At 44.4% G+C, this 24,989-nt stretch overlaps 2 protein-coding genes across 22 annotated transcripts in view; both read left to right on the forward strand.

The window, feature by feature from the left end:
* CAMK2G (calcium/calmodulin dependent protein kinase II gamma) overlaps positions 1 to 10,255 on the forward strand; it is a 120,002-nt gene extending 109,747 nt beyond the window's left edge. For 6 of the 10 annotated variants that reach the window (XM_069019349.1, XM_069019348.1, XM_069019351.1 and 3 more), the window contains 4 exons: positions 3,021 to 3,096; positions 3,585 to 3,679; positions 4,781 to 5,026; positions 7,542 to 10,255. In XM_069019349.1, coding sequence (XP_068875450.1) covers positions 3,021 to 3,096; positions 3,585 to 3,679; positions 4,781 to 5,013 — 404 coding nt within the window. In that variant the 3' untranslated portion in view covers positions 5,014 to 5,026; positions 7,542 to 10,255. Of the gene's footprint in view, positions 1 to 458; positions 585 to 3,020; positions 3,097 to 3,584; positions 3,680 to 4,780; positions 5,027 to 7,541 lie in introns of all 10 variants that reach the window. The other 4 variants (XM_069019355.1, XM_069019346.1, XM_069019345.1 and 1 more) reach the window with 1 other exon arrangement.
* Positions 10,256 to 11,382: 1,127 nt separating this feature from the next.
* The window catches only part of NDST2 (N-deacetylase and N-sulfotransferase 2), a 138,730-nt gene continuing 125,123 nt past the window's right edge, over positions 11,383 to 24,989 (forward strand). For 8 of the 12 annotated variants that reach the window (XM_069019363.1, XM_069019365.1, XM_069019362.1 and 5 more), the window contains exon 1: positions 11,410 to 11,537. The gene's annotated coding sequence lies outside the window, so the exon portion shown is untranslated. The other 4 variants (XM_069019366.1, XM_069019370.1, XM_069019369.1 and 1 more) reach the window with 3 other exon arrangements.

Genomic DNA, 24,989 nt, shown 5'->3' on the forward strand with positions numbered 1-24,989 from the left:
CCTTCCTCTTGCTCATAGCAAGGGCCTGCTTGGTACACTGAGGAGTGCCGAATCACTTCTCTGCCAAGTGGGTCAGTGTTCTCCCACTTTGCTTCCCTCTAAGTTGAGATTTGCAGTGATTTGGATGTCCCTACTTTCTTTAATCCCATCTTGTACTTGCCCTTGTGTTGCTCTGTCACTACTCCAACCATTGTTTTAGGTTGCTCTCAAACTTCCTCCAGAATTAGTGTAATTCCTGCTGTGCTTTTTGCACCAGAGCCCAGGTGGCCCCTGCCAAGCAGTGTCTGGCCCAAGTGATGTGACAGAAGCAGGAGAGCAGGTAGAAGTTACTGGGATATGGATGTGTCTGTGTGCCGACCGGGGCTGGGGCTGTGTGTGTCTGTACTTCTTTGTTGGTTTTTATTTTACTTTCTAATTTCTGTTTGTTTATCATTTTAACGCTTACATTTGTTTTGCAGCTACACAGTCTTGTGAAGAGAAGCTTCATGCCTGGGACAGCCCAGGGCAGACATTGGAGTTAGAGCGTGCTCGGTCGGAGCCTTTGCTAACTCCAGTAGTTCCCTTTGTACTTAACCGAGCACCGTGTAAGTTAGCAGCTGGGTAGCAGTAGTGGAGTAGTGCAACTCATGCTAGTTACCCTAGATATAAAGCTCCCTCTTTTCTCCTCCCCTGCCCCTCACCCCGTCCGTCCGAGCCGGGCCGGGGCTGAGCGGGCAGCGGCGGTGGCCGCCGGGGGGCGCCACGCGCAGGCGGCGGGAGCGGGGCCGCCCTCAGGCCCGTCCCGCCCGCGGCCACCGCCCCGCCCCGTCCCGTCCCGGGTGGCGACAGAGCCCGGCCCAAGCTGTGCCCCGGCCTTGAACGATGCCCGCTAAACGGTCGCGCAGCGCTCCGCGGCCGGCGGCGTGGCTGCTGTGGCGGGGCTGCCTCCTGAGCCCGCACAAAGCAGGGTGGAGCAGCCGCGGGCCATGCTCGATGTCCGTGCTGGTGAATATCTCCTCGCGCTTGTGCCTCTGCCGTGCCGGTTTGGAGGTCCGCGGATTCATCGGGAGCGGCAGGCGTGAATGCCGTCCCCCTGACATCCCGAGGCTCTTTGTCCTTCGGACAGAGTGGTCACCTTCCGTGTGCCGGTTCTAGTTCGGGACATGTAGTGAAAGCCAGGAGACGAGCACAGTCTGATGGCATGGACTAGTGTTGAAGGACAGGCCTGCTGACACTGTGTCAAGGGACTTTGGAAGGGGGTGCAAATTTCCTTGAGATGAGCCAGCGCACCGTGACTGTGGTCTGCAGGCTCCCTCACCCACCTCAAATGGAGCCTTTCCCATGGACTCCATCTTCTGGACATCAGTGGTGCATGGTTTGGAGGTCCAACAAGTAGCCCTTCTTTATATGGAAGTAATCCCAGACAACTTGCTTGTAAGGACATTTTTCACAACCGACATAGCCCATTGTGTTGTTTTGACCCATTCCCTGTATACATATTTTCATATGTGGAAATGCATACAGCCTGCATAGCAAAACCAGCCCCCCTTATTTTTATGAGCCAGATGAGGGGTTTTTATGAGCTATCTGAGGGGTGTCTGAGGCTAGCTCAGTAGTAAAAGTCTCTTAACTGACTTCCAGAGTGGGTATGGACATCTTTCATTGCCAGTGAGATTATCTTGTTGCTCTTCAGCTGCACTTATCAATGGTGGGATGAGGTGCACATGTGGATGAAAGCTTATGGGCAAGGGAGGGAGCAGTTCAGAGTAGCATCTTCTGGCATTTAGAGTGGAATTCAGCTGCCCTGACTTGAATATCCAAAGATGGTAGGTTGGATTTAAACACCATCCCCCTAATGACAGGCATCTAAGATGCCCACTTGAGACTTCCAGAAGTCCCAATTTCTTTCAGGGTATAAAGGAGGAACAGTCAGGGAACTGGTTCCATTTCAGACACCTACATTTTAGATGCTGAAGGGCATGTGGATGGCACTTCTGGTGGTAGGAATTGTATATTATCTGATAACATTGAAGAGAATGCTAGAGAACCTCCTAAATGCCTGTGTAATGTGCAGAAGAGTCTACCTACAGGTGTGGGGAAGGCTGAAGAGATGTGAGGTTGTGCATATAGGCTCAGGCCATAGGTATGGTGCACATATAGTCATAGAACTAGAATTGTATTATTTAACAGACCTGATTCAAACTTTGTAAATGTTAAGAATTCTTGAGACCAGCAGAGGGGATGTGGCCTAAGCAATCTGGAAGAGAGCACAGAGGTGCTGGCCAGATGGGGGCCAAATAACAGTAGACAAACAGCCCTTGTCTTCATTCATCTTGAAGTCCAGTGTGCTGGGCTGGGTTAAGGACAATGCTGTCAGAGTGCTGTAAAGAATTGTGCCATAGGGATTGGCAGAAGCTAACTGAGGAACAGAGTGCACACTCAGACACAGCTAGGACCTGCTCATCCAATCCATCCATCCTGCTGCCGTTGTCTTTCTAGCTTGCAGAAGCCATCCCTACATGTCCCAGTTGCTTGTTTGCAGCTTTCACAATAGCTGAGGTATTGGTGATGGTGATAGGCAAGTTGTTGGGAGACTCCTTCAAATTGCCTTGATCTCTGTGGTGGCCATTTGTAAATGGCTACTGTGGTGAAGGTTTTCCACGTCTTAAGCTGCCAGACAAGTACTTCACATGGGCAGGGTCACTGGTGTCCATTGGTCAGACTCCCCAGAAGCAGCTCAGGCTGTCATTCAGGAGACACCTCTGGTGCCTTAGACCTTTTTAGAAGAAAAACATTGAATAAGATCTCTTTATTTCCTTTCTCCCTGCATTATGGGATCACCATTTCCCTTTCATACCACTGCCCCCCTACTCTCATGTGGATGACTGTCTCTACTGCATATCTCCAGAATGCAGGGAGCAGCATCCTATGAGACCTAGACTAATGGTGCTCTACAAATTGCTTGTAGGAAGCACCCACTAGCCTCGTATTTCTACTGAACTCTTCAGCACAGTTAAAATGCTCTTTCTTCTTGTTCACAGTGCGTAAGCAAGAGATCATTAAGATAACAGAGCAGCTGATAGAGGCCATCAACAATGGAGATTTTGAGGCTTATACGTAAGTAGAGATGCTTTCTGACAGGTTGTTTATCAGTCTGTGTGCAAGTGATGCTCTGGCTCCTGGGTACAAGGAGCTGTTGTGCAGTCAGGATGGTAAAAGGTTTTATCCTTCTTAGCCTACATCAGTTAGGAGTAAGGGATGGAGTAGTAGATCGCTAAATGAATATCAAGTCAGGTATCAAACAACAACAGGAGCAACAAAAGGAAAATGTCCTGGGTTTGTAAGAAAAGTACAGGGGAGGGCAATGAGAAGAGCAGAAAGAGAATAAAAGAAAAGTCAGAAACCTAGAGGTTTATTTCATGTGAAATGCCATCTAGTTGGCTCCATGAGTTACAGTAGGGCTGAGTCTTCAGGAACTTCTTGGAGTAGGGAGATGTGGTTAGGTGGACACAGGGTGTGAGTCAAATGGCATACCAGCACTTTGCTGTGTGAATAGCGCTTGGGCTCAAATGCAAACTGTAAGCCTGTGCTGCTTTTCTTTGCAGAAAAATCTGTGATCCTGGCTTGACCTCATTTGAACCTGAAGCACTGGGGAACCTGGTTGAAGGAATGGATTTCCATAAGTTTTACTTTGAAAACTGTGAGTGGGTAGATTTGGTAACTCCAACACCTTTCTCTCTACTCTTCCTCTATGTCACATTTTGGGGGGAAAATTTGCCTTGTTTTTACTGGTTATCAGAATCAGCAAGAACTTCATTGTGCTTGGGTTGTGATGCGTTCATAAAAGCCAGCAGCCTTTCTCTCAAAAAGCCTGTTCAGCAGCAATTTCAATTCTAACCCCCACATCCCTTCACTCCAGGCATACAATCTGCTAGGTGGAAATGTTTTGTACCTGGCAGGGACTGCAGGAGCTTTAAAAGTTTGAGGCACTGAACTTCTTACTGATATGAAAATGGGAAAAATTATCAGATTTTTATGGAATCAACATGTGTGCTTGGGGTAGACATACTGAATGATCAGGCATAAAGATGCTTTTGCTTTGAGTTTTCCCTGGATGGTTTCAGATCTCTAACACCTAATGAACCTTTTACATAGATATAAGGGTCACCTTGTCAGTCTGGGGCAGGAAGGAGTTGGGAGAAATGCTATCGTTTATACTAGTGGATTTGTCTGCCTTCCTGGATGTCTCCACAGGATGAGATAATTGAAATTTAAATCTGAGCCATTCAATCTGTTTTATTTTGGGGGTTAGGTCAAGGTCCTTAGTATGGGCAATTTGTAGTTCTCTAAGTATGCAGAGACTTTGTCTCTCTCAACAGCTTATTATGGCATGATTTTAACACTTCTCCAAGGTTTGTTCATATTTAATGCTGTCCTAGCTTAAAGATCTCCTGATTATTGACTCCTTTGCAACAGTATTCTGTAAGTGAAAGATCTTTTCCTATAACTGAAGACACAGCAGCACTGATGTTGAAAAAGTGGCGAGTATGCTTTTCAGAGGAAGTGGGGGCAAAGGGGCCAGGGGATTCTAGGCAGTAAGTGTGCAGTTCCTAAGAAGAACAACAGGTGATAGGGGAAAGAGTTGCTAGGATTTTGCCTGAAAAATTGCAGGAGCAATTTTTGTGGTACTCCAGAATCCAGTCAGTGGAAGGTGAGTAGAATAGAGAAGAGGTTGGAGAATGTGGGACACTCCTCCTTCTTAGCAGTAAAGTGAATCTGATGGTTTTGCATGTCCTGCCAGTACTGTCGAAGAACAGCAAGCCAATCCACACGACCATCCTGAACCCCCACGTGCACGTCATCGGGGAGGACGCCGCCTGCATCGCGTACATCCGCCTGACGCAGTACATCGATGGCCAAGGCCGGCCCCGCACCACGCAGTCGGAGGAGACCCGTGTCTGGCACCGCCGAGACGGCAAGTGGCTCAATGTCCACTACCACTGCTCTGGAGCTCCTGCAGCACCTCTCCAGTGAGGATCAAATACGGGTATGGACTGTCAGGGAAGGAGTACCTCACACACATGGCTAAGGCTGCTGTATGTGAGAATTCAGCATTCAAGGCTGTTTAGCTGGCTGTGAGAGAACCATATTTAGTTGTCTGTAGGCTGCAAATTTCAGCTTGTAGATGGTGTTCCTTTAAGTCCTGTCCTCTGGACTCAGTAGGGTTATCTGCCACTCCTGGCAAATGGGAGTCATGTGCCAGACAGTTGTTCCTGGGCATAGGTACCCTTGTAGCAGCTGTGCTTCCTCCCAGGTGCTCAGGTCTGTGCTTGGACAAATGGCTAATCCAGAGCAGAGGGGAAGAGTATCTCAGGCTGTGCACAGGTTGGCCATTTCACATCTACCTTTACATGCTGGGGGTGATTTCAGAGAACTTTTTTGATGAGTTTGTCATATTCTAGAAAGGATATTGCAGAATCCATACAGAATTTCTATGCCATAAGGGGTGAAGGTTTATTCATATAAATTTTACAACTGATTTTCTAATAAGCAAAACCTATTTAATGTACCATGTTGAGAAAACTCAGAGGGGAAAAAAATCTAAACAAATAATAATATCAGAGGATTTAAAATATCCCCCAATTAACTTGCCACAATTCAGCATTGGAAGAAACTTTGATTCTAAAATTTGTCATGCAGAAATGATTATTGCTTGCTCCTGAAGGACATTAGATCAATTTACTTTTTCAGCATTAAGGCATTCTGTTTTACTGCCTTAGTGGTTTCTTTTAGTTAGATGTACAAAGTCCTTCTGCGTCCTTTTGTCACGTTCATTTCATAGATCTAAGTTTCCTAACCTTAGGACCTTTTTACTAAAGATTTTCTATTTAAGGGCAAACACAACAAACATCTACAACTGGGAGGCAAGCTTTTTTTAATGTGGTCATTTAAGGATGAACCACTCAAGTCTAGTTGCTACTTGAGTCCTAGTTCTGTGAACAACTTGGGACTAAGCCAAGAGCAGTCTGTATTGGTATGTGCTATGAGGTATTCAACCCCACGGAAGGCAATTGAAAGGAATGTGAACTATCACAAGCAAGCTGCAGAGGTCACAGATGGAATTTGAAAAGCAAAAGCCAGTTGGGGGCACCAGAAGCAGGGAAGCTTTCAAGAGAGCTAGAAAATCAGCTGAATTTCCAGGGAGTAAGGCAGTAAGAAGGACAAAGCCTTTGCAGGAAAACAAAAATAACTAGCATCAGATTTCATCACAGAAATGTTGAGGAAGACATCTGTCCTGGATTTAGTCCAAGAAAAGATGCCAAAAAAATTATTAAATTAAAGATCAGTGTGGCTCAGTGGCTATGCCTAGGAGTTCTGAGGAAGTTTAGGAATGGAAAGTCTGCTGCAGAAGAGGTATGTTTCTTGGCTGTGGAAATGCTGAAGCCCTCCAAAAGTATGTGCTGGAGGGTTTCTGAAAACTGCAGAGCAGAAGCTATTTCCAAACCACAAAGTGTTGGTTAAAACAATATTTAAAAATACCCTGTAAACTAATAGAAGCTGAGGTATTTGCATGCATTTCTGTGTTCTGAAGGAGGTGTACCCACATGCAATTACAAATGGGGTCAGTGTGGGCAGCCCCCATCTGAATGCACTGAATCATTTTGGAGCAGTGTAACCCATGTGCAGTGAAAGCTAAGGATGAAGAATGAATGAGGTGAGTAAGAACACTTTAATAGAAATTAGTGGTTTCTTCTCACCTGGAAGGCAGAGTTCAGTTCTGGGTAAATCATCTCAAAAGGAAACTGCAGCCAGAAAAGAAGTTTGATATTAATCAGAGGACTTCTATGTAAGGAGAGAGTGGGAACCAAGAAGGGAGAAGACTAGTAAGGGAGATTCTACAAAGATTTGCAAACTAAGAAATGGTAGAAAGAAGGTTTTGGCTATACTTTCATGACAGGATAATGCTAAACTGACATGAAAAAACCCCAGACTTAAAATTGATCCAAATAAATCCAGTAATTTGGCACATGAAAATTAACTAGGAAGAGCCTTTGCTAAAAGCAGTCACTGGGGCTACAGTTTCACAAAACTGCAGAAAAGCTCGTACATTTGGTTAAATATTAAGAAAGTTCAGAGACAAAATTACTAAGATTTAAAAAATAAAAACCCTAAGAAAAATACAAGTATCTTTCAGTTCAAGGCAAAAAACCAATGAAAAGTGAGGCAGAAACTGTTCCTTAGGAAACTTCTTCAACTTCTGGGTCATCAGTATGAGATAGTGGGCCCAGGGCTGCTCCAAGGCAGCATGTAATACATTTTAGCAATTAGTTCATTTTCACTGGCACACTCAGCCACCTGGGAGGTGAGTGCCTCTTGTCTTCAGAGCTCTCCTCAGGATCCCCAATTTGTCTTGTGTTAGGGGTTTCTACACCAAATAATTAGCCTGTAGAAAACTTGTTTTTTTAAATTGTGTACAGCTAATGTTTGGCTTTATTTCCTTCCATCTTCCATCCTGTTCTCCCCTCTCCTTTCTGGTGGACACTACTTCTTCCTGACTGCAGCAACTTGTGGAGATACTCAGCTGGAGGGCAATATCTTCTTAGCAAGCAGCTCTGGAGTGCCTGAGTGACAGCAACGGTCATGTCTGTTTTGACGTTAAAAAAATAAATACAAATTACAAACAGGCAGCAGCCAAATGCACGAAACCCTGCATGCATCTGATGCTCCGGGCGCTGCCTTTCTGTTGTTTTCCATGGATCCATCGTGTCTGTTTCTGCTGTACGAAGGTGTTTTTAAATCTAAAAAAAAAAGACATGTTGTTTGTATAAAATAATAAAAACCAGGAATAATGCTAAATAAATGACAGATTATCCAACATGCCCCCTCCCCCAGGGCTAACAAAGTGGCAGCAGCCGGAACATCTTTCAGAAATGAAGTGAGGGGGAAAGCAAAAGTGAAGGAGAGGAGAGGAGAGAGGGAGAGCAAGAAAGGAGGCGGCTTTAACAGCGGATGGCTGAACTGTGCTCCGCAAAGCGATGGTGGACGTTAATACCGCATTCGGGCTGTGCTGCAACTACAGGCAGTGAGAGGTGGCGAGGAGACCCCAGAGGAGCCAGTGTGAAGACTGGGGTTCAAGAGAGAGGAGGTGCTTCTCTTCCTGTTGCCCAGCAGTCTGACTTCAGCCTGTTTCTTCGATTTCTGCACAGCAAGAACGCTATGGAAACCTGGTTGCTCAGCTGCTGGATCCCAAAACAGACTTTTCTTTTATTTTCTTTTTTTTCTTTTTTTTTTTTTTAAGAAATAAAACAAAATGGGATGTTGATGTAAAACTAAAGATGGAAGTAGAGATTAAAAATGGGTTTAAGTGAATATAACTTGAATAGAAGCTCGCTCTTTAGTGATACTGGTTTTGTAAACAGCCACTACCTGGATGAACATGGAGTTTTGAAGCCAGCTTATTTAATTTAACAAAACAAAAAAAATTGCATTAAGAGCAGAGATTTTAGAGGAAGAGGGTATATGTATGGGATTTTCTATTTTTTTTCCTTTTTAGTAGGGTAGTTGGGATCCACATTGCTGCAGAACACGTGTTCCTTAGGAAGCAGACAAAAAACTTAGTGTTATGTTCTTCATGAAAACTTGCACATACACTCCTATATGAGGCATAAATAGCGTGTGTTTTTTATACTGAAATATATGCACCCATAGAATTAAAGGGGTTACCTGGCCTCCTGTTTGATTTGTTGGTCTCCAGTAAAATAGCAGTGGGAGCCAGCAGCCCCAGCCAGGTGCTTCTCCCCACCACTAACCCATCTGATGTTTGTAAGTGTCATGTTTCCTAGTGTTTATTTGGGTAATTTTTCTATTTTTTACAGTGATGTTGTAACACAGAAAACTATCAGATCAGAACCTCAAAAGCTGTAGCTGAAGGAATCCAGGCCACCCCCCCGTGTTGCCTCTGGGTGTTAGAGGATACCTCATGAAGCAGAGGGGAAAGGGAATGAGCAGTGATCTGATGTTCGTCCTTTGGGCCAATTCATCTTTCTTTCTTTTCTTTGCTGCAAGAGGAGTTCAGCTCCTTTATTCATTGGGTGGGGAATGTGGAAGTGTTTTGTTGACCTTACCAAGGAGGGAGCCTAGCCCCAAGAAGAAAATGGGCTTTCTGGCAGACCCGATGGGATTTGCCTTGACCAAGGGAAGGCATCACTTGCAGAAGTTGGGATGGGCTTTTACGTGAATTTACTTGCCCCTAATCATTTTTTGGGTCTCTAGAGGGAGTTAAAATTATTGCCTTGGCAATGTACTAAGTGTGTGGCAATCATTTTGCAGACTATAAAAGAGAAGAAAGACAATTTGGAATTTTAATCCTTATTCAGTAAAATGTAGAAAATAAAAGCAGTTGCACAAAGTGGAGCTGTCACTTTGCAGCAGTTACTGCTCTGCTCCCTTTGTTAGAGAGGTGCTATCCCATACCGGGATTAGATCAGCTCACCCCTGACAAAGGAAAAGACCATCCACACTTCCCAGGTTTGTTTGAGCAAACACCCTTTTCTTCCTCCCTCCACTCTCCCAGGGGGAGGAGTGAGGGGATTGAACCCATGGGGGGGGCAAACACTAGATTTTATTATTTCAAAACATTTTTAAGACAGCACTAAGCCAGTGAGTGAAGTGGAAAAGTAAAAAGCCTTGATATTTCATTCAGAAATTTTTTAAGCCACAAAGAGAGAGCAAACAGATGACAATTATGCCATTTTAAAAAGATAAATATAAAACATTATGCATGCCTTCTTTTGGTCTGATCTTCCTTGTCTCTTTACCTGATGATTATTAATAGTTAAAAAAGAGAACCCTCTGTATTAAGTATATGCATCTTTCAGAAAAAAATTTAAAAGAACAGAACTGTTGGGTTTTTTGTTTTTGCACAGTCTTGGAGACAAACTCTTTTGGATTTTTTTTTTGTTTGTTTTGTTTCCTTTTAAGTTAATGAGAACCTTAGCTTGGTATGGCCATTATCAAACACAGCTGTACACCTTTAGCATTCTTAATGTTCTCTTATGGGGCTAATGTAAGCATCTATATAATATATATTATAAATATCACATTTTAAACAGGAAATGGAAGGCATTTGATGCAGAATTTTTGCATGATATAGAAATAATTAAAGTTAGCTAGTGTTTGTTTGTTTGGTCTGAATGTTGGTAGAATCTTCATAGCTTTGTTACAATGAGACCTTGAACTGAAGATATTTAATAAAATAACATTTAAACAGTGTAAAGTTTGGAGTGTGACATTATTCTCCTAAACCATGGAACAATATGAAATTGGTACTTCTGGGATAAGAATCAATTGACAGAGGAGTTTTTTATCTTGTATCATTTAAAAATGTAATGTTTAAAAAGTTAAGTTGTACCATACCTAAAAGGGGGGAGGGGAGAATGCTAGCATTAAAAACAAAGGGATGACAGAACCTGTTAAAATGACATTTATAGTATTTCCCTGACAGACCAGGGATAATAGGGAAATTCTGCTTTTGTTCCTGATAGCCTGATCCTTGGCAAATCTATGCTGTTACTTCCTTTCCTGGTCTTTGTTTTCCTCACCAATATTTAAGGCTCCTCGTGGGAGAAGCCATCTTGCTATTGGGTTTGCCTGATGTAAACATGCTGATCTCAAGTTGTGTGGCTTAGTTATTTGTCAGCTAGTGCATTTTGTGTCCTAGCTGGGATGCTCCTGCAGAGGCACAGAACTTGTCAGGTCTAGCAGTGTAAGCATAATTTCTTAAGAAGTTAAAAGTGAGTTTGATTTAACTTTTGTTTCTATACTGCTTTTTCTTGTTAGCATTTCATGTCTTGTTATTAGCATTTCATGTCTGCCCCATTAAGTAGGCTTTGTTCCACTCAGGCCTTTGCTGCTTTGCCATTTCTCTGTTATTTCCCACCTTGCAGATCTCACGCTGCTGGTGAGGGCAGGTGGCTGAGGCGAGGCTGCAGCAGGCGCTGCCCTCACCCTCTGCGGAGCCCCTGCCCAGCGCGGCTGTGCGGGACAGAGACGCTCAGGGGCTTCTCTGCTACCACTGGCCTGTGTCTGGCACAGTTACTGCTGGGATTGCACGGGGGACACGCATCTCGTTCTAGCACTGGCTGCAGCTAAGACTAAGGGACTCTAGCCAGCATGTGGCTCCCCTGTGGCAGGCCTGGCTGGCCTCCGCTCCCCTGAGCTCTTCCCAGGTGTGTCTGAGAAGTGCAGAAAACGGGAGGGGGTGGCTTTGCCTTATCACTGAAAGCGAATTCGTTGTGCTTAATCCCCTTTAACTGCAGCAATTACCTAGTAAATAGGTGTCAGCTGTTGCTGCTTAAAGAGATGATTACTTTTGCTGCCTGATGAAACAAGAGGAAAATTGTCCTTAGTGTTTAAAGGGAGAAGGTAAGAGTTTTACAGTCTGTTTCATTGGGACTGAAGATAATCTGTTCCTGCCCAGAAGAAATGGCTCCTGCTATTTCAGAGCAAAAAGACGTTCTGCTCTCATTTCTGACATACAAGGCAGGAGCATTCATCAGGTAAGGTTTTTCCTGAAGTACTTAATCCTGTCTTAATGATCTTTGAAGAAAGGTTGCAGTATGATCCGATAAGCACTAGGAAGGTACTCATAAAGTTAGTGATGATCCCCCATGCTCTTAGTAGCTCTTTTAACCACTATAAGAGTAATTTAAACACTTACTGAAAGCACAATAATCAGACTAACACTCATGTCAAGAATATTTATGTAGCATATATATGGGGCCTGTTCTATGTCTTATTTTTTAGCTGGTAGCAGGGATTGGGAATGGTACTTCGCTGCATTGTAATAGCTCCAGTATTGAGCTCAAACAGGGATATTCACAGAAGCTTACTTCCCAGTATGCTATGGCTGGTTAAAATCTGTTCATTCTATTAGATGAAGTTTTGCCGTCTTCCTACCAAAACAAGTGTCTGAGCATGGTTTTTAAAGTTCCCTCTCTCCCAATTTATGCAAGTGCATGCTTGTGTACATAGGTGGATTACTCTGTGAGAGACCTGTAACTGATGGTAGCTTTTATTTATGCCCAAATACATTTCCTTTTAGACTAGGATTGCTCTGCTCTCACTTGCTGGGCTAGTGGCACAAAGGCCTGGCAGCATGCTTTTACTCTATAGTATCTATGCGATATGGGGAGAAGCATGAGCAGAACCAGATCCTGAATATCAATATGCTTTCCATTTTATTATGAAAATCATTACCTCTTACTTATGTGTAATTGAGAACATAGGAAAACAGAGCATTTGACTAATGATTGGACTTGTGATCTGGTTTTGGGTTTGCTATGGCTTTGTAGGGTGACTGCAGATAAGCCACTTGTGTGGTCTGTGCTTCAGCTTTCCCATTTGTCCATGCAGATGATAAGCCTGACCTCTGTAGAAACCACTGTAAGAGACTGGTGAACAGTGCTGCAGAGCAGCTGGGTGGTATTACTGCTACACATCACAGATTTTTTTTTTTTTTTGCCTGAGAATTTGAAAGGTTTGGGACTGCAAACTAATGCACCTGCAATGGTTGTTTATTTGGGTTTGGTATACATTTATTTTAGAGTAGAGAAAGGTGATCCTCTGGGAGCACTTAAAGTGGCTTGAGTGGAAGATCATGAATTTTTCCCTTGAGATCCTTAGTGCCTGAGAGCTCCTCACCTGCCAGAATATCCTCTTTGCCTGCTGGGAAGGAATAGGAATTTACTGGTTGGTGTGTAGTACTCTGAAGAATTTTAAGCTAATTTCTTATGTACTTAACAAGTATTAGAAAACAAAAATGCATATGCTCATGGTTTTTAAGACAGACTGGCTACAAGGAAGGGATGCATATAATTAAGTTAATAAAATGTCCTTCTGAAAGTTTCTTGTGCTAAAGGGGGGTCCTCTAAAGCACTAGTGAAGTGGGGGAGAGGGAAAGGTGGTTGTGCCTAATCTGTGGCAATTTATGTAATTTTACTGTAGTTATCCATGAATGGATAGGCAGGATGACATTTATTCACAGAGAACAGTTTTGTTAATGCATCATATGACTGCATGTTGGTGGAGTTGGGATTTGGCCAGTTCTTGCAATGAAATACTGTCTCATCATGGTTTATTTCTCCTTCATGCTTCTGTGGGAAAGAGTAGTGCTCATACCAACAGAGGACAGCCTGCAAAAATGGCACCAGGGCTGTGCTTCAGAGGCTTGTTTACATTGGAACATCCTATAGGTTACATCAGTCATCATAGCAGTGCTACTGCCGTATGGTTGTTCCTGTTCCAGAAAGCATTTGTTTGTTTCTTACTACATATCTAGAAGTTCAAAATAAACTGAAAAAAATACTTATACAAAAAATATATCTTCTACTAATGTGACATTTGAAATTCATTGCTTTACATTTAACATATTTTTCTCGTAAAAAAAAGGCCCAAACTTGGCATAGATTGTCTTAAATGCTTTTAAGAATTGTGAAGAGATTTCAGTCCTGTTCATTCCAAAACAGTATTAATGCTGAAATTGTTTTATATATAAGTTAGCAAGTTTTAACACCTAAGCTGTTACAATATCAGTAAAAATCTTCCATACCTATTACAAAGACTGTATTGAGCCTCAACAGAAAGAGTAAGAAATTTAATCTTTTACTTCGACTTTCCCTTTTGGAAGAAACAGGCCTGAGCTATTAAATGGAATATCCAGGGAAAGATGTTTATATAACCTTAAGAAAGAGAAATTGCTTCAGAAAAGTGCAATGTTAACAGGGATAGCACATGCTAAGTGAGGTAGGTGCAGAGCAATATGATAACCTGGAAGACAGGAGTCATAAAGCCAAGCACTCAGAGTGGTTTGCAAGTGAGTAGAGAAGTTACGTATGAGGTAGCTAGAAAGGCAGTGAGGACAGTGGGATGGAGAGTTGTTTTGTGGTGAAATGAGAAGGAAAGCAGGTGAATTCTGTGCTGGTGGTTTGAGGAAGGATGAGGGGTTTGGAAAGACTGGTCACTTTTTGGAGTAGTTACTTCCACAGTACATTTAAATGGAGTTTTAAGATGATACTCTTGCACCTGTATAGTGCAAACTGTAGTGTACAGCATACCCTCCTGTCACTGATTCCCCTCCCTCACTGTAACTGAGGTAGGTTGGACCAAGGAAGAGATGGGAACTACCAAAAATACTTTTTTTTTTACCAGATATCAAATTGTACTTTGAAATGGTAAATCCCATTTCACAGAATGTAGTACTGGATGACAAATGCTACAAGCACATGACATGAAGTGCTGAGCTACCACATATTCCCTCTGTTGGCTCAGATTTGATCAGCTGTTTTGGAAAGTGCAAGGTCTGTGGTAGACTGGGCATCACCTGTTGCTGCCATGCTAGTTTTTGGCTGCAGGCAGGGGGACGATATTAATCTGATGTGAGCACTGTGACACGCGTTTGGATTAACTCAACAGAAATGCAATCACGTGTTAAAAGATGTGCTGCTGGGTATTTTGGCAGCACAGACCTGTGTGATGAGACTGCAGGTGGTGGGAGCAGCTGCCTCATCAACTTCTGCTGAGGTGGGGGTGCTGTCAGCCAGGGGCAGAACAGGCTTTTGAAGCACACTAAGATATAATTGCTCATAGCTTTGTCTGCTTTTCTTCAGTTACTTGATTCACCTGCTGGCATGGGCTTAAGAGGCTTGCAGAAGCATGGTCAGTGCTTCAGGTGCAAACTGATTAGCTGAAGATAAAAAACCCCTTTGTAAATGTATCCTAAAACCATGACTTTAGAGTCTTTTAAACTTTTCAGTACAGGAGCAGGTTTTTGTACAGCAAATCTACATATTGCGCCGTTTTGAGGGTTTTCTGAGAATTATTCACTGGGTGCCAGCATTCCTCTGACAGCAGGATGGGAAGCAGTACTTTGCCAGCATGAGGCCTTATTCCCTGAGCACCTGCTTTGCCTTTGCTTGCTCCTCTTCTGTCGCTTTTGACTGCACCAGGTCCCAGTCGTACTAGCTGGTCCCAAATGTTTGCTCTTTGTAGTGCTTTGGGTTTTTTCTCCACAGCAGATCCAAAAGCAGGACTGTTTAACAGAACTTCCAAACTACTGTCCACTCCTCCAGCCTCCACTGAGACCAAATGTTTCTGTGATGTGGCTTCACATCCCATTCTGGCTTCCTACTACAATTTTCTCCACCTTTCTAACGTAGCAAATTGCACCGTGCGTGTTTGTGTTTCTCGAGAGGCTGCTGCCGGCGATGTCACAGCAGTGTCAATCTCTACCTACTGCTTTCCTGGACATCCCACGCCTTCCGCGCTGCCCGGGAGCGCGGCGGCCGCGACCGTGCCGGGCAACACCGGGCCGCGGCGGCAGCGCCGCCGGTCCCCGCTCCTGCGGCCGGGCTGGCGGGCGCGGGGAAGCCCTCGCCACGTGTCTCGGTGCGGGGCGCGGCTGCCGCGGCTGCGGGACCCCGGCCCGAGCCCTCCCTGCCGCGCTCCCGGCGGGCGGGGCCCCGGGCCCCTCCCTCGCTCCGTCCCTCCCTCCCTCCCCGCGGAAGATGGCGGCCGGGCAGCGCGGCGGCGGCGGCGGCTCCCCCAGCGGCCGGACGGACGCGCAGCGCCCCGGAGCCGGCGGGCCGCGACCGGCCTGAGCGCTGCTCGCGGCGCCGGGGGACGCCCGTCCGCTCTCCCTCCGGGAGCCGTGCCGTGCCCGCCCGGCGGGGCCTTCTTGCGGCAGGTGAGGTGGAGGAGGAGGGCAGCGCGGTGGTGGCGGCCCGGCCCAGTCCGGTCTGGCTCGGAGGGCGGCGGGGCAAGAGCGAGCGGCGCCGGCGGGGCCGGGGGAAGTTGTGCCGGCCGGGGGTGACGGTCACGGGTGGGGGGCAGTCTGTGAGGGGCGGCCGGGGCGTGGGAAGAGGCGGGGGGGGCCGAGCCGGGGCAGGCGGTGCAGAGGGCGCTACCCTCCGCCCCGGAGCCACCTGTGCGGCCGGGGACCCCCGCCGGGAGCCCACTCCGGGGGCCCGTGCCCCAGCATGGTGCTCCGTTGCCGGCCATGCCCGGGGCCGAAGGTTTTGCAGCCTTGTCCGGCTGCTTTTGGCAGGCGCCGGGCCCCCGACACGCGGCTGGGAACGGCAACTCCTGTCCGTCCCATCGCGGCTGCCGCCCCTCAGGGCACCCTGTGCTCCGGCCGCCGGCGGGGAGCGGGGTCCTGGGCCGGAGCTGCCTTCCCGGCCTCACTCCAGCTTTGTTTACCCCACGGCGCCGTGTTGCGGGCGGCGAGGTTGCTGAGTACGGCGGGACCGGCGCCGAAGTAGTCGGCGTGCACCGGGGCAGGGATGCTTCTGTCCCCATGGTGAGGCTGCGGCTGCACTGCCCGTGCTGCACACGCTGCTGTCTGGGGGCTGCGCTCAGAGCAGGCCAGCCGCGGGTACAGTTGTGGTACCATAAAGACTCAACAAAAATTACGTAGGGAAAGCTGATGGAACGTGAGGAATCGTTCCTGTAGTATTTCCCATCATATTTTAGTTGTTAAAACATTTTTGCAGAGTTAAAGGGCTATATAAAAGCATGAGACATCCCTGTTTGCTTATGCAAGTGTGAGTAAACTGTGTTGCCTGAATTAGAAGTGAGCAAATGTCATACATCTGAATTCAGCCACAAGTTAATGCTACTCCACACTGGGATTCTTTGTGACCAGTCTTTCCAAAGAAGTATTCAGAGTTGTTAATTGTATGTACATTTCTCATTAGGAAGTGTAACTTTGTCCTTTGTGGCAAAGGTAAACTAGAAACTTCTGATGAATTTTTCAGGTTATGTGCAGTCAATTATCTGTGGTAATTGGGCTGGGAAATTTTGAATGATGGCAGTATGGAGGAACACATCATGTACAAAAACACCCGAAGAGCCAGAAAAAATTAGAAGCTTAGTATCAGCCCCAAGAGTTTATTGGCCTGGGTGCCCACACGTGCTGACATTGCCCATGTGAGGTGGCTCTGCCCCCAGACGGTGATCCCAGAGCCGAGCCCTGTAGAGCTGCTGCACAAAGACACCTGAGGCGCTCCATCCACGGTCAGTTTGTGCAGCGTTTCTGCATTGGGCTTCTAAGTGCAGCTGTTTTCATGGTACTGAGATCACTGATCTGCTGACAGAATGGACATAGAAAGGCATTTTAGGTTGTTCTTCACCCTGCACAAAAGTGACTGTGGTGTGTTGAGATTGTTGGTTCCAAAACCAGCCTGACTCCGTTAAACCAGTTCTGAGCCAGTGGAAAACCTCTGTGCTTAAATCTGGCAACCAGCATAAAATGGTCTAAAAACTTTCTGCTGTCAGCAGCTGTGAACGAGTATGTATCTCTTGCAGTTATTATCTTGTCCAGTTGCTGCTTTCTTAAATTTTTATTCCTTATCCCAAATTCCTCTTTTTGTTTGTTCTTCCCTTTTGGTTTTGTTTTCCCCTAAGCACATGGTACTGTTTTCCTTGTTACTTCTTGAACATGGTTTCCTTAACGGGTCTTTTCTTCCTCTGTTTCAGTATTTCTTCAGCCTTTGTAAAACTGCTTTTTTGCATGTATATATGAACTATGAAGAACTGGAATTTTCAAAAAAAGGTGCAGCTCAGGATGAGCTGAGAGCAAGGACACAGGGGAGGAGTAGTGGTACATCTGTCCATGTCAAAATTTTTGCTCCAGTTGCAGAAATGACTAGCTCGTGGGTATGGGTTCTGAGACTGGGTGTCAGAATGGAGAGTGGGGGCCAATCTGGCAGCAAAATGGGATTGTGATACAGAAAAATTGAGAGTCAGTGTCTTGAGTTATGGCATAGTATGTGCTATTGTTTATCAGGACATGAGCGTGTGCCTGGGCAAGCTGTGTGTCTCCCAGCAGTGTCTAGTAGTGCAGTGATGGTGGGATCTGCTGCATGGATTTTGCATAAGGCATGTTTTACTGTTGTGATGCCTAACCTTCAGTCTGATCTGCATCAGAATTCATGTAGGGGCCTGGTAAAAATAGCTTGAGCCTAGTTTTGTATTTTCATTTATAATTCCATGTTTGTTTGTTTTTTTTTTAAATGCGGGAAGGGGAAATAACTAAATGCAGCTGCGCTTTTGATGTGTCCTGAACCACAGACTATCTCCCCATCACTGAGACTTGTTTCAGAGGATTGAATGACTGTCTCAAATCTCTCTGTGGTATATCTGGAATATGTGGTGATTCTCTGAGCAGAGCTGCACAGATAAGATAATCCATTTCATTTTAATTGGCAGAGTTGTTTACACATGATCTCTTGCTCATTTTCCTCTTTTAAAGGAATGCATATCTATCCCTGATTATAGCTCGGGTCAAAATCCCTCAGCACTTGTAGCAAATCTCCTTTAATTGGTCTCATTTAGCTCTCATAAGGTTGTGTTTTAATTCTCACTCTTCCGAATCCTTTTCCCCAATCTGTAATGTAATTTATTACAGGATATTTTATAGACAAGGGAGCAGCCTCTGGCTGTCAGCAACCTTTGCAGTGTATCAAATTTCCAGCTCAACAGGCAGCTGCAGTGGAGTTTGTGGGTGTAAGGCAGTGATGCTGCAGCAGCACACAGGCAATCAGTGGTGGCGGCACTGGGCATGAGTGCTGGGTCTGTCCTGGATTCTGGAGATAATTGGGGTGAATGCTTGTGTTTGCTGTCTCTGATTCTCTAGTCTTATTGTTGCTTTGGTGATGAAGGGGTCTTTGAGTCCAATTTTTTCTGTTCGAGCTGTCTTTCCAATCTGTGTGTTTCAAGGCAAATACATCCAAGCTGCTGATGTTGTCTGATGACAGGTTTTGAGCAGCACAGGAGTGGTGGAAGGCTAGTACTGGGAGTGTATTTTTAGAAGGCCCAAAGCAACATTAGCTGTCTGTAGAAAATTCCCCGTGACTTTGCTGAACACGGTTGCTTTGCTTAATTGAACATAATGCAAAGAGGTGAAGCTCTGCATTTCATTATGCCTGCACTAAGGCACTTCACCTCTGGCCTGTAATGGCACCGTGCACTGGCGCAGCTCCTGCCTGATCTCTGGGTGTTCTGACATCAGCTCTGAAAGTCTCAGAGTCTGGGTTTTATTTTTCTTTTTTTTTTGAGCTGTGCTCCCTACCCTTACACTGACAATTTTCCCACTACAGCAGAATCAGAAGGGACTATGTGCCTCTGCTTCAGCCACTGGAGATGCCAGGCTGTGTGGTGCAGCAGTGAAGGTACAGACAGACCTTTTGCTTTGCTGATCTTGCTCCGGAAGCAGGAATCTCCAGGAGATCTGTGGAGCACAGCTGTGTCTTAAATCACCACTGAAAGATTTATTGGAGTGTACAGATGAGAGCCCTACCTGTTTTTCCTGCATAGTGATATTTGAAGGTCTTTGTCCTCTGGCAGTTGCTGTTTGGGGACTATTTTTCAATATAGACCCATATCCTGAAAGGAAATTATATAGATCGCTAGACTCAATCCATATGTACTCTGTTAAAAATGCAGTAGGACTCGCTAGACACGAGTGATGAATTAATCTTCTGCACCAGGAAGATACCCTCCATCATGTTCTTGCCTGCTCTAATATATTTAGTAAGCTGATTTAGCAATGAATGTGAGGTTTTTTATAAGACTGTAAGGGCAGTTCGGACCTTCTCAAAATATTTGTGGCTTACGCTGGGCAGTGTCACAAGATCTGTTTTCACAGAAGTGGGATTTGCTGTTTGCTTGTTTTTTAAAGCTGCCCAAACTCTTCAAACAAGGAGAGGGATGGGCACATGCTCTCCCTCTCTCTCCAGACTCAGCCTGCTTTTAAATTTGTCAAGCAAAATAAGAAAGGATAGCTTCATGCAGCACTTGCTTATGTACTAGCAACACCAAGAAGATGTTTGGAAATACCTGTCTCTTCCAAATGTGTTTGTAGCTGTGTTTAACCGCAGCTGTTCTTCCTGCTGGGGTTGCAGACATGGAGTATCAACAGTGCTTGCAGCTCCTCTCAGGCTGAAATGTTACCACCTTAACTTAGCCTGTAATAGTGCCCTCTTCCTTTCCATTAAGTGAATTTAATATTTGTCATTAAATACAAATTATGAAGTTATGCATTGAAAGTAACAGCGATCAGATACCAACATTCATATGTTTTCCCCAGAATCAAAGGAGGTTGAAAAAGGAGAGATACATTTTGTCCTTTGCTCAGTGTACAGGGCTTGTGCAGGTCCTAGTGCTGGTCCCTGTGCTCTGGGTGTCTCACGCTGCACTTTAACATCTACAGCATTTTGTTACGTGTTTTGAGTGTGGAATGGAAATGAGGGAGTGTGATCTAGAGTTTGGTGGGCTGCAGTTGTGCTGTACTAACCTGATATGTTTTCTCTCAACGCTGCAGTGCATTATTCTGATTTTTTTTTTTTCCCTTTAGAAATATCTTCATTAGTAGAAAAGATTGTCTAGGACATTCTCTGTAAAGGAAGAGACAGCAGAGTCTGTCCCCTCCTCTCCTACCTTCCCATCCCAGTACAGTAACTCACAAGAGGAGGCTTGCCTAGAGCAGATTGCCTCCTCAGGGAGGGTTTCTACAATGGGGGAGAGAGTAGGTCATAAAGCTGCATGTTTCAGATGGCACACCAACAAGTTGTGGCCCTCTCCAGAGCCAGGGGTCTCTGCTGCTTTTATTTATTGACGTATATTTTTTCTATGTATTCAGTTGTTGGATTGGGAGCTGGGTTGGCATAACTGATGTAAAGAGGGAAGGAGGAAAGAGGGACAGCAAAATGACAATTTTATCCCTTCTTAATCTCTTTTTGCAGTTCTGGTCTGCCATCTGGTCCGTCTCTTTGAAAGCATACAACCCCAGCACCCTGCCCTTTCTCTTCTCTTTGTTTCTTCAGTCTCCTACATCCTTCAATTCTGTTTTAGGAACTCTCCAAGAATATTACACTCCTTTGAGTGGTTTGTGTTGGGAGGCTCCTGTGTCAGGTCCATTAGATATGTGACAGAGCAACTTGTTTTCCTTTGATCATGTTTAGTTTTACGGTTCCAGATGATTCCATTAGCCTAATATTTTATTGGTCTTTAAGCTTGTCTCTAATTAATGCTAATTTGCTTGGCAATACTTCTGAAGTAAAATCAGAGCTTGCATGTGGGTTTTTAGAGCTCTTCAACAGATCTTAACTCTTACATTTTCAATCACTTTGGTATTAATTCCTCAAAGGAAACATTTGGAATGACAAAGTGGAATGATAGGCCTTAGCTGTGCTACATTGTGAGTAGTAGAGCTCAATTTAGAAAAGCGGAGAAGCTTGAGATTTACTTCAGAAAGGTTAGAAGAACCACAGAACATTTACAAATGTCTATTTTTGTTTTAAGAACCTCTTACTGAATGACTTTGCATTAGCTCTCTAGCCCTTACCGGTACTTTAGAGTGAATGGAAAATTTTGTATCATAAAGGGCTTTTAAAACAGTCAGTTCTGGCTTCTCTTGGATGATGAGAGTTGGACTCATCTGATTACATGTGAAGATATAATATGTAAATACAGCTGAAGTGTCCACATCTGAGCCAGGCACTGTAAAGTTCCCTTTATATTAAGGCTATGTTAGGACACTATTCTTTTCTAAATCTACCCTAAAGGAGGTGGCCACATTTGTTGAGGTGAATCACCTGCTGGAAGTTCTTTTTTGTTTTTCCACTGAATATATTAAAAACTGAGAATGTCACTCCAGATGTAGAGAATGTCAGAGGGATAAGGATCTGAGCAGAAGGTAAGTTGAACACCTTCCAGAGTAACAACTAACTTGCTCCTAATCCTGGACTGCTTTTCAGTGTAGCATTTTTAATATCTTCACTATTACTTATGTAAATTTGTCTCTTCTGATCTTAACTACCTTTCCTATATTTAGAACGTTTTTTCTGTACATTTTTCTTCTTAAGCTAATGCTCAGGTAGGGATTCTGTGCCATTCACACTTCAGTCTGAAAGCTTTTGCAAGTGCTGACTGTTGTGGCTTGTTCTGCAACTGTCAATTGTCTTTGCCCTTGCCTCTGTGATTAAGTTGTTCAACGGCCAGGGTTCCATTGGAAGTGCTAACCAGGACCTTACTGTGGTCCCGGACAGCCATGCCTGTCCCAGAGAAGTCAGACCAAGTCATGGGTGAGTCTTTGTTCCATCCAAAACCTAGCTGTAGAGATTGTAGTTGACTCTGTAAGCAAGGAGAATGTCAAAATGTCAGGTACTGGACTATGATTTTTTTTCTTTAAAGAGACAGGCTTCTCTCCTGCACAGTCTAGGTTTTGCACTGCTGGAAGCTTAACTTTGAACAAATGGTGAGGTCAGGTTTGGAGTGGCCCAACACCAGTGGCACATTGCATGATTGAGATGAATAATGTAATTTCACAGCAAGTTGAATACCTCTTAATATTTAACAGCCCAAGATGAACAAGGAGCACAGCAAGACTGGGAACTCTTGTGCAATCTAATAAAAAGCAGAAATTTTCAATGGAGAAAAGTTTGGTGTTTTGCCTGACCCCTTAAAATGTCATCCTCTTGAATCTGTCATCACCCATGTCTTGTTTGTGTTTCTTTTCTGGACATCACCTGTGTAGGTCTGTTTCAAGTATAGAGATGTCTTTGAAGTGGCATCCTTTGTCTCAGCAATGGAACTACAGAACTGAAATCATCATCACCTAACTGTTGGAAAACTGCTTGTCCTTCCAGTTATTGAAGGCTGCAGAGGTATTAAAAAGAGCAGACAGAAACTAGTGTAGACATTGCATCGATCAACACAGGGTGTCTGTGCGTGAGGACAGCTGCAGCTCCCTGTTTCATCAGCTGTGTGAATCCACTTCCAGGAGAACGATGTGAGCTATCACAGTGTTAAACCTGCTTTTTCAGTGGAATAAAGTGGGATCCTGGCCCAATCCAGCAGCTGTGAAGAGGCAGATTCATTTCAGCATTGAAGCCTGGCATAAATTGCTAGTCTCCATTTCTGATCTATTGTCCAGAACACCTCTGAAACATCAAGCTTTCTGCTGTCCCCCATTTTGGTTACAAATAATGTATTTAATTTGTTACTTGTAATTTCATTGTTTTTATTTTTAATTAAATGTTCTGGATTCACTCAGTGATAGTGAAGCTCAAAATGCATGTGCTTTACTTATGGCTGAGTCATAATCATCTTCCTTATAAACAGAGATCTGTCACTGTCTCCTGATTTAATTTTGTCTGGAGACTTCCATCTATATCCTTCCTTCATGTTCCTTTTTCTAGTCTGGTCACTTGTATCAAAGCATGATGTGAATAAGCCTACTTTCCTGAGTGAAGGCTACTGTGAAAACGTGCTGTTATCATGTGTTCGCATCTTTAGTTTAGTATCCTGTAACTGTGCGTGGAACAGGGTGTGTTTCCATGGCCCAAGTCCACGTAAACATACAAACACAAAGCTTTCTGCAGGAAAGCTTGCTTTGCCTCAAACAAAATATTGATGTTTGCCTTTCCTTATTGCATTACTTACAAATACAAATTCCTCACTAACCATACGTGATGCTTCAGTGCCTGTGGTAGCAGGCAGAGCTTGAAAGTTCTTTTTGGTCTTGAGTTGTGTATGTGGGCAGGTTAAGAGCAAACTGGTGTTCAGGGATTGTCATAATTGCAGTTGGTGTTGAACATAATGTTCCTCTGAGGTTGTTAACTCTCCTGCATGTTGTAGAGCTATGGTATAATTATTTTTATGTTAGTCCTAGCATTTTCCTATTGCTGAATGAAAACAGGGTGAAGATGCTCTTTGAACATACTCCTCTTGGTTTGTATTTAAACTGATACTACAACTGAGGAAAGCAATCCAATCCTATAGTGGCTGTTCTCAGTATTGGCACAAGAACTCAGCAAGGAGGATCAGGAAACTGATGTGGAAATTAAAATAACAGAACAAAACAAACCTCCTTTCTTGCTATGTTACTGTTCTTCAGAAGGGAAAAATCTTATCAGTAAGAAACCCAGTCAGGCTCAAATACTGTATTGCTCTTGTATTGGCACATACAATAGTGTCTTGAGGATAGGATGAATTGATGGCATGCCAGGGCAGCTGTCTTTGGAGGAGAGGAGTGACCACCTAAAGACATGCCAGATGGTAATCTAAGTACAGGTGTAAGCTGAAGAGGAGTCTCATGCTACTTCTCTCTGCATCAGTCCTGCAAAGTTTTTAAATCTAGGTTAGCCTTAACTAACAGTGGTCATGAGAAACTCTGAAACAATACTGGAAACAAGCAGCATGATAAGAGCCAAGCTGCATGCTCAGCAGACGGAGAGCCAGTGACTGCAGTCCTTCATGGCTGCCTGTTCTTTTCCACTTCCAATTGACACTGGATTAATTTTTATATCGCTTATTTCTTCTAAGGGGAAGGATTGAAGAAGTAATAGCAGTAGCAGTTCCTGAGGAAAATGGGTGCAGGGGAAGAGTGAAGTAGTTATTTTGACCAAGGTGCAGACCAGCCCTGGGGTCACAGGTTCTGCACTTTATTTTTTTTACGTCTGCTCCAAGACTTCCAAGCTTCTCTGATGAGCAGTGCTGCATTATCTTTATGGTCCTGTGCAATTTACCAGAAAGACGTGACATGTCATGTCAGAAAACTAGTTATGTTTCTATGGAATGGTTCTTGGGCTTGTTTTTTTTTTCATACCTTGTTAAAAAAAAAACAACAAACAAACAAAGAAAAAACCAACCAAACAAAAGCAATGTTTCTGTGTTTTCCTTAACAATTATTCCTAGCACCCTTGCACAGACAGTCTGTCCCATGATACTATTCTGGACAGATCTTTGAGGACTGAAATTGTTGGGAGTGCTCAGGCCCTTTCCCCTTCCTGCAATTACATCTTCCTGAAATGCATCCTGTGCAAGGGTGAAGATCAGCTGCAGGCAGTGAGACAAGGGAGACAAGGCAGTGGGAATTGACACAGTGTCTGCACTGGAAGCAGGGCTGTTCTTGAAAGGTATGTCTGTAAATGCTTTGGTCTTAAAGTATACTG

The sequence above is a fragment of the Aphelocoma coerulescens genome, chromosome 6 (assembly GCF_041296385.1).
Source record: "Aphelocoma coerulescens isolate FSJ_1873_10779 chromosome 6, UR_Acoe_1.0, whole genome shotgun sequence".
Lineage (NCBI taxonomy): Eukaryota > Metazoa > Chordata > Aves > Passeriformes > Corvidae > Aphelocoma > Aphelocoma coerulescens.